The 9,537-nt window shown below is 47.1% G+C and overlaps 1 protein-coding gene across 2 annotated transcripts; it reads left to right on the top strand.

The window, feature by feature from the left end:
• Positions 1 to 834: 834 nt before the first annotated feature.
• Positions 835 to 9,319, top strand: SSBP1 (single stranded DNA binding protein 1). Of its 2 annotated transcripts, none has more exons than XM_081212089.1 (7): positions 835 to 1,049; positions 2,900 to 2,970; positions 3,724 to 3,787; positions 3,963 to 4,103; positions 5,469 to 5,556; positions 7,334 to 7,422; positions 9,144 to 9,319. In XM_081212089.1, the coding sequence occupies exons 2-7, from the start codon at positions 2,947 to 2,949 to the stop codon at positions 9,185 to 9,187; spliced, it is 450 nt and encodes a 149-aa protein (XP_081068215.1). In that variant the 5' UTR covers positions 835 to 1,049; positions 2,900 to 2,946; the 3' UTR covers positions 9,188 to 9,319. The 2 variants fall into 2 exon arrangements, with proteins under 2 accessions (XP_081068215.1, XP_081068216.1); XM_081212090.1 differs by having other exon boundaries at positions 842 to 956.
• Positions 9,320 to 9,537: the final 218 nt, after the last annotated feature.

Raw genomic sequence — 9,537 nt, 5'->3', positions numbered from 1 at the left:
CATGGTGGCTCTTCCTAGAGAAGCCAGACTGGCTTCCTCCTTGCTGTCCTTCTGCCGGCAGGTGACGACCTTGAAATAACAGGCCTTTGGGAACTGGCTGCTTTTAATGAAAGGGCTGGTGCTGTGCTGGTTTTATTGTAATTATCTGTATGTTTTTAGTAGATATAGCTTTAATTCCGCTAAGGGGTTAAAGCCCACCCAGGGATGGCTGTGGGCAGAACTGTCATCATGTGGAGGGCACCATGTCGGCCGATTCCTGTGCTGGGTAGCAACATACCTGCGTTCATACACGTCTATAGCTCTCACAAAGCCCTTTGGGGGTTGTGAGGGCAATTGTTAAGAGTGCTGCTGGTCTTCAGGGGACCCAATTTCCAAGTCCAGCTATTCCCCCCTACCAGAGAAGCAGAAGACACGCACAGGCAGCATTTTAAAGAGGTGCGTCATTTTGGTTTCCCCCAAAAGGTGGCTGGCCTGGGCGAAGTCTTCCTCGGATTCATTAGTTCCAACGGGTCTACTCTGAAGTAGGACTGGCATTGGCTTTCTCGTGTGTGTATAGGGAGAAACAAGGACAACCCCCCCTTGCTTATTCCTTCTCCTGAGTCCCTTTTAAATACTCCCGCTTTTGCAGGCGGCAGGAAACCGACGGGCCTGATCCCGCCTGGTCTCTCCCCGGCCTCGCTCTCCCCTCTGGTGGGGATGGAAATAATAGCGCCACTGAAATCCGGAAACTGGTCCAGGGGCTATAGAGGAGGAGGGAGGGAAAGGCTGCTGCTGATTGGTTGGTTGCTCGCTGCACAGCCCCAACTTCCGATTTATAGGCGCTGTTGGGTCCTCCGCCCTCTTTCCGGTGTGGCGTCGCTCTACCCCTGCGCCTCTCTATGGTTCAACCCGGCGTGGTCTGCGCTGTAGGGGGTCCCAGTTCCATTTGACACCGGAAGTATCCGCGCGGACCCGCGGTGGGTTTCTCTGTCATTTTCTATCTCTTTGGACCCGCGTAGCCCCGAGCGCGTGAATCTGGGGAGGGCAAGCGGAGCCTCGTTTCCTTCCAGGTAAATAGAGGGTGCAGAGGGCGCGGGGAGAGAGTATTCAGGGGTGCATTTTTCCTAATGCAGTAGATCCCCAGGTTGTGGTTGTTGTTATTGTTGTTTAAAGCAAGCCTTGCTTTGATTTTTACCTGTAATTTGATTTTACCTGTAATCCGCCTTGAGTCCCGCCCGGGAAAAAGGCGGGGTATAAATAAATATATTACTTTTATCGCGTATTATTATTATTATTATTATTATTTATTGCAAATAAACTGCACGGTGCTCACCACCCCCCACCTATTACATCCAGCCTCTTACATCCTCATGTAACGCCCGCTGCTTTTGCCCGCGTGACTCCATGCACGTGTCCGCGTTTTGGTCTTAATTGCCGCGCATAACGACGTGCCTCTCCTGTTCATATGTGCATCTTAATTTTCTCCCTGATCCCTCGTATTGCACGAGGAGCGCTCCCTTCTCTTTTCTCCCCAAAGCGGGTCTTGCCGCGAGCGCATCTCCACCTCTTCCTCGACGCGCATCTCTCCCAGAGCCGTCAGCATCACAAGCTTATTTTTCTCACCACCACGTTGGGTTTGCCGTGAACTTTATAGAGAGAGCGACTTCAAATTTATGCTCTCTTAATGCAGTTTTTAAAGCACGCGGTTAAAACCCCATCTGCGCTACACATTTAAAGCACCCGCATATCGCTTTAAAGAGCCATGGCTTCCTTCCCCAAAGAATCATGGGAGCTGTAGTTTGTAAAGGGTGCTGAGATTTGTTAGGAGGCCCCTGTTCCCCTCACGGAACTGCAATTCTCAGAGTGGTTTAAGAGACAATCCCTCTTCCTAGAGAACTCTGGAAATTGCAATTCCGGGAGGACTTGCACAGTAAACTAGCTGCCTCCAAAGATCAGACTTTGTGCAGTAAGGAAAGTGGAAGGAAAATGCACTGGAAAATAGCACTTGCTTTGAGGCAATGCCATGTAACCCCCCTGCAAGCAAATTGAAACGAATGCTTAGTAACTAACCAGCTTTGTCTAACCTTCACCACAAACAAGGGAGAACGAACGCTTTAGTTAGCTGGCTGTGTTGCCATGTTCTGTGTATTGTGTTCATAATTTGTAACTCTTCGGTGAAAGTAATATGTCATCTTTTGAATCATTGTATCTTTTCACCCCAGATTATTCTCTCATTCTTCTCAGCCATGCTACTACATGTGAGCCTGCTAGGGTGAGCAGAGGTTGACAGGGTGGTGAGCCTGTAAAATGCACCAACACACACCCTGCCCAAAGTATTGATATTTTGGTGGTGGCAGCTAGTGATTGTTTGGGATGATTAAGGGCATGGTTTAGTCCTGATTATAACCCTGGGGCAACAGCCAGAAATCCACTTAATTTGTCTTGTCTAATGACTGCTATGATGCTGGGTTAAGGAGAAGGGTCAAGATTCTCTGAATTACTTTGGGGGTTTGCCACAAAACGATTCACTTTAAACCAGGAATAAGGAAACTGTGTCCCTCTAGATGTTACTACAACTCCCATCAGCCCAGACAGTTGGCTGCACTAGCTGGGGCTGGTGGTAGATCGAGCACCACAAAAGTTATCCCCTTTTCTTCCATGTCTGTTAAGACATGTTTATGCAAGGTCTCTGGTGAGCTGCTGTGTTTCTTCAGCTACTCCTGGCTTGTTTCTATGCTCCCTATGCTTTGTGCTTTAGATGCATAGTGCAGATGGGACTTGTACCGAATGTGAAGTGTGCAGAAAAGACAAAAGGAATAGCTTTATTGTGTACTAATGTCTCCTTCTGATAAGAGGAGACAAATTGAGTAAGGTAGTTTGGGAACTGGGAACTGACTGTTTTAACTGCTTTGTCTTTCAGAGGAACTAGCAAAGCCCCCATAAGAAGACTTAAAGAAAGCAGCAGAAATGTTGCGCAGGCCCTTACTGCAGGTAACAATTCCATATTCTTTTGGCACAGTTTTTAAGCGCTGTTTTCTGTGAAGTAAGAAACACATATCAAAAGCAAAGTCAAGGAGCTGGAAGTTGCTTATGGTTGTATGTGTGCTATTTGACCATCTGGGTAGGCCGTGTGAAAAGTGGTGCAAAGAAACTACGAAAAATTGCAGCCCAGCTTAATCGCAAAAGACCTTTGCAGGCAAATACTTCAGACCTCTGGCAGGGGGAGAGAAAAGCAGTAGCCCTGTCCGCTTTTGCCATCAACTTCCAACAGATTACCCACAAAGGAATGTCACCCTCAAGTGGAAAACAAAAAAGTTCCTCAGCCTAGTGTGTGGCACAATATGCCCTGGGTGCCACAGAACAATGCTGGCTTTAAGCAGCTACTTGTCAGCCTCTTGCTACTCCCTTGTGGCAGGGTCTGAGAGTCCCAGTCAGACCTGACCCTTTTAGACAATGTCCACATCATATATTTAAAGCACCATTCTACCCCTTTAACACCCATCGCTTCCCCCAAAGAATTCTGGGAGCTGTAGTTATTTAAGGGCACTGGGAGTTGTTAGGAGACCCATATTCTTCTCACAGCACTACAATCAATCCCTTTTCCGAGGGAACTCTAGGAACTCCTCAGCTCCATCACGTGGCCCCCATGAAATTACTTCCAGGGAAGTGTGGCCCTTGACAGAAAAAAACACGATTCCCTATCCCTGCTGTATTAGCTTTGCCCATTGTTTTCCTTTCTTCTAGGTGATGCGCCAGTTTGTGAGGCACGAGTCTGAGTCGCCGGCGCTGCCTTTAGTCCTTGAAAGATGTAAGTAGCTCTTCTTGAGACGAGACAGGCGAGCTCTGTGGGTCATGCGGAGTCAGTATCAGGTCATCCCATTGTGCCATTTAACTGTCTTTCATGCTGCCAAGGGTGTGTCAACACAACCATGTTGGTTCCTTCTCTTAAGTTATTCCTGCTCTCTTTTTCTTCTTCTTCAAAGCCTTGAATCGTATCCAGTTACTTGGCCGTGTAGGACAGGATCCTGTCATGAGGCAAGTTGAAGGCAAAAACCCGGTCACCATCTTCAGCCTTGCAACCAACGAGATGTGGCGATCGGGAGAAAGTGAATCGTTTCAAGGAGGTGAGCTGCTGTCGCTGCTGAGGGCTCAGCGTTGTTAACTGTGACATATTTAGGGGCCTGTTCTGGCATTATGGTGTGTTAGATGAAAGTCTCAGCTCCTTCATTTCGGCATGGATTAATCAAAACCTATGTTATAATGCCAGTTTATTATTATTAAGACCCTTTCTCAAAAAGACCACAGGGCAGAGAGTATAATAAAGAGGGTAATAATATACATAAGCATATCTATAAAATACAAAAATCCCATAACCATTATCTTTATCTTTTCTTTATATTTTATTGTGAATCACCCTGAGACCCTCCGATATAGGGTAGTATATAAATTCAACAAATAATAAAATAATAAAAATTATAATAATTCTAATTAATTATTATTATTATTATTTATTTCAGCAGTTTATATACAACTTAATTACAGTCTTTTCTAAGCAGTGTACAAACCCCTCCATTCTCTGACTCTCTTTTCTTTTTCCTACCCTGCCTTGTGTCCTTCATTGCTCTTCACTCCAGGGGGGTTCATTTTTCTTTGCCCCTCCTGCCCCTCCTGACCTTTTGCCATTGCTATTTCTGACCTTAGCTTAACATCCTGTTCCCAAATTCTTGGAGAGCCCTTATTCCTGAGGCCACCTTCACCTTCCATCTCCGCCATCTCCTGACCCACTCAGTGCCCTCCAAGCACTTGTCCGTCCCCCCCATACAGTACTCTTAACACTGAACAGCAGGAACTAACTCGCCTATGTTGTAAACCAAATGTCTGCTGGAAAAAGTCCCCTACCCAAATGAACATGGCTCACTTTAGGGGTTTCTAGGCAAGCATCTCTCTGGCACTGAGGAACTTCATGGGGTCGCAGTGCAGCATGGGTGTCCTGGACAAGCCATACCCTCCATGTCTCGGGCAAAGGGTTCTACGTGCGAGAGTTCCTCTGTGCAAGGCCATGGAGTGCTGGGATTTGGGGCTAATAATCTTTTTTTGGAGGGTCTCTGTGCACATATGGCAACACACTTGTGGGGCTCCTTCACACAGATGCCGAATGCACTGTTGTGGGTGTCTGTTGTTGAGAAACAGGGTGGCTGCACCGTGAAACTCCATGATCGCACATTGAAAGAAAATGCGATGGAGTTGAAGTGAACGCTTCTTCCACCCCATGAAAGTTTTCGCCCTATGTGGTGCTGTCCATATGTTGTTGGACTCCCCCTTCCATCAGCCCCAGCCAGCATGGCTGAAGTTCAGAAATGATGGGAGTTGGTAGTCCCAACAACAGCTGTGGAGGGAACCACATTGCAGAAAGGCTGATTTAACCCACCCTCTGGAAAAGACCATGAATCCACGGGTGTTTATCTGTTCTGTGTTTCCTTTTGACCGAGGTGATATTACACAGAAGACGACATGGCACAGAATCTCTGTGTTCAGGCCGGGGCTAAGAGATGTGGCGTATCAGTATGTGAAGAAGGGGTGAGTTAAACTGGGGGAAATCTGCGTATCAGAAGGGCGTTACAAAACCTCAGGAGCTTACTGCTGACATTCTTTGTATACCAATCTTCCCTGCTCCGCAGACATGGGGGCCTGTGGTCTTCCAGGTGTTACTCAGTTACATCTCTCATCATTCCTGACTGTTGGCCATGCTGGCTGGGACTGGTGGGAGTTGGAGTCCGACAGCATCCAGAGGACCACAGGTCCCCCACTTCTGGTATAGAAAACCTGGGGTTGGTGGTCTGGCCTAATGTATGAACTGAGGCAGGAGGCCCCTGGTGGTGAAATCACTTAGATCTTCTTAAGCAAGCCAATCTGGGCCTTAGACACAAGTCTACAATAAGGAGGGATACTAAGGCTTACCTAACTCCCAATAAGGATGATGGATGAAATATGGAGCGATTTAAATGCATTTTTTGTTGTGGTGGCCCTAGACACCCGACGGTCAGGACCCACCCTCTTCTTGTGACTATCTTGTTTTAATTCTGAAATTTTAAGTTGTTCTAACTCACCCTAGGACCTGCAGGTGAAGAACTGGTAATAAACATAGTAATTGATGGTGCTTATATATTTATTTGCACTGTCCTCTCCTATTTGTGATCTAAATCCAGCTAAGCCACCAGATATCACATGTACGATGTTCATTACACCGGAAGCCAGCGTGAGCTAGACTGGATAGTATATTTTGGCTGGGAGACCCAGATTCAAGCCCCCATGCAGAAGCCTACTGCCTGACCTTCTGCCAGTCACTCCCTGCCAGCCTAGGCTACCTCACATAAAATGGGGCGAAGGAGGGAACCGTGTATGCTTCCTTGGTCTCCTTGATTGAAGGACGGAATATAGATGTTGTCAGATGCAGGTGTGGTTGCTCGAGAGTAAACTGGCAAGACTCCGACCTGTCTTTTCCAGGCTTTATTCTTGGTGCAAACTATTTACAGTGAAGAGCGTTGTAAGTTCATGTCTGGCTCAGTCGCTAGCAGAATCTGGGAGTGGTCGGTTTTTGTACCTCTCCCAGCATAAAAGTCGCGTCGCCCCCAACCTTTTCCATCCCTCCCTGCACCAGAGCCTACTGCACAGAATGGGCGCTGGCAAGGGCGTACTTCCCGCCTCTCCGGTTTGCTCAGGCTCCGTGTTGAGGCTCTCCCTAGCATCCCCTGGTCCCTGCACCTCTTCTCCACTGGAGGTGGGGCTTTTCTTCTCGCCGGAAGAGGAACTGCTTCGCAAGATTTTCGGAGACTCCCTATAACACAACTGCCCATCCATCTGTCGCCTCTGAGCTGATAAAATTATTTATTTATTTATTTATTTATTAGTAGATAAGCCCTCGGGGATAGCTCAGTTGGTAGACCCTCTTAATCTCAGGGTTGTGGGTTCGAGACCCATGTTGGGTGAAAGATGCCTGCATTTCAGGAGGGGTTGGAATATAGATTATCCATGTGGTCCCTTCCAACTCTACAATTCTAGGAGTCTGAGTCTGCAAGCCCACTCACGACTTAAAATAGCGTGTGTGTGTGTGTGTGTGTGTGTGTGTGTGTAGACCCAGGAGGACCCATTTCAGTAGCCTGCTGTGATGAGACACCCTCCGGTTTGCAGCCCCCCCCCCCCCCGCAGTGGCTTTTGAAATCTTCCTTCCCTCTCTCACCTTCTGTGGTTACAGAATAATCAGATGAGCGCTATCTGTTAGCGGTAGCTCTTAAAGCACCACCAGCAAAATGTCACCATTAATCTCCCCTGTTGTCTTATACTTGGCTTCTGGCAGTGCTCGGATCTACGTGGAAGGGAAGATAGACTACGGCGAGTACGTAGACAAGAACAACGTAAGGCGGCAAGCCACAACAATCATAGCAGGTAAAGAACTTCCCATGACAAGCTAGGCAGGGCAAGTGGGGAAGGGGGCTGTGCTTGTTGCCCATGCATCCGAACCACCTTTCTCTTTCCTTGCTTCAAACAACAAGGCGGATTTAGATAGAACTGAGTAATGCCTTAAATGCCTAGCCCGTGCCACAAGGTGTCGCTGTTGTCGCTTAGTGAAGACAGCTAAGTGTCTGCTCTGCGTCAGTTTTGCACATGCTTCTTCAAGTTCTCCCATTTTCTCGTTGGTGTGTAAGTCGTTTTTATTTTAGAAAGTTTGCAGGCAATGCATGCCCTTAAATGTATTTCCTCATGACGTATGAGCGTTCAGTCATACTTCATCCCATTGTACACATTTTAAAACTTACTTTGTCCTAAAATACAAGTTCGTTTGTTTTCTAAATGCATCCTGGTGTGTCTTTTGAGCTGAGAGCTGCATTCAGAAATTGAGAGGAGGGTAGAATCCAGAGAACTACTACTTTCTTGTCTGTGAGCTTTTGCACGCTTCCCCTCAGCCGACTAAGAGGCTGGTCAGACTCTGTTTGCTTTCTCAAAGAAAGCGAGCCTTGTCTGAAAGTTCAGATTTCAGGAGTTTAGCAGGAAATACTTGAATGTCTGGCTGTGCCACCGATTATAGGTTTCCTCCCATCTTCCTGCGTTCTCTGTCTGACAGGGTGGTTGTTGGATGAGAGGCAGCTTGGAGAGGTGGCTAAGGAAAAGAGGGAGAAAATAATTCCCTTTTAACGAACAAAACACCGGCCAAAAACACCCCACGGTATGTTGGTAATAACTTTGGGTTGTAGCCAGTGTTAATCCTACTCAGGAGTAGACCCACTGAAACATATCAACATCTTTAACTTGGGTTCATTGATTTCAGTGGGTGTGCTCTGAGTAAAACTTAGCTGGATGCAACCCGTTATTAGGACCAACCCAAAAGTTGCAAAACATTTGTAAGCAGCTCACCGTGTAAAAGCCATTAGCTTTATTTTGGATAGGTAGTCCTGGAACGGCTGCACTCTCTGCTCTCTCCCCACGTACTGAGAACCCATGTGAGGCGGGTTGTGGGGTCAAGTTGACTAGCCCTGCTGGCACATTAAGTAGTCATTCTCAGCAGCATCCACCCATTGGCTGGTATGTGAATGCGTTCTACTTGCCTGCTGGAGAGTTGCGAACTTGCCTGCTCTGGATGGTGGTTTTCTTGTATGGGCATCTGGCTTTAGTCTTGTTTTAAATGCTTCTGCTGTTTTCATAGTTTTTAACTTACTGTATTTTTCGGTCTATAGGATGCACCTTGTTTTAGAGGGGAGAACAAGGGAAAAAAAATCTCTCCCTCTCTGCGCAGCGCCCCTTCAGCGAAGCGGCAGGAGAAACGGAGCCCCTTCCATTTCTCCTTCTGCTTCGCTGAAGGGGCGCTGCGCAGCGAAAGCAACACGAAGCCTCCGGAGCGCAGTGGGAGCGCTCCCTCTGCGCTTTGGAGGCTTCGCGTTGCTATCGCTGAAGCTATGGAGTCTGCATTCGCTCCATAAGACGCACACACATTTCCCATTAATTTTGGGAGGGGGAAAAGTGCATCTTATAGAGAGAAAAATACAGTAATGTGTGCGTATCAACTTGGGATGGTCGCTTAGAAGGTGACTAATAAATCAGTGGTCTTTGACTCTGTGTTTGTGTTCATCCATGTTTGAATGCGTAACATCTCTCTTTTTCTCTCCTTGCAGATAACATTATTTTCCTGAGCGACCTTCTTAGAGAAAAGGAATGAGCGGTCTGTCCTGGGACCGGGTTTTCAGCTGTTCCTTTTTCTTCTTCTTTTGGTAGCATTTCCTAATTCTGCGATCATGTGTCTGCCTATAGTTTCTTTTCCATGATTAAAAATAACTTTTTGTACAAATAAGGAGGTTGGTGTGAGTGTTCTGTGTCTATTTTTGCAGCCCGTCCCCCTCTTTTCTTGATTCAGGCTTTTGCAGGGCTTTTTTTTCAGCCAGAACTCTCCGGAACTCAGTTCCTGCACCTCTCAGGTAGGCGCCATTGCCATTCTAAGAGAACGAGGTGGTCATTCATGGTGAGTTCCGGCACTGTTTTTCTAGAAAAGAAGCCATTGGCTTTTGACAT

The sequence above is a fragment of the Podarcis bocagei genome (genome assembly GCF_964188305.1).
Source record: "Podarcis bocagei genome assembly, chromosome: 10".
Lineage (NCBI taxonomy): Eukaryota > Metazoa > Chordata > Lepidosauria > Squamata > Lacertidae > Podarcis > Podarcis bocagei.
The sequence above is the reverse complement of the archived record's forward strand: the minus strand, read 5'-3'. Positions and strand labels throughout refer to the sequence as shown.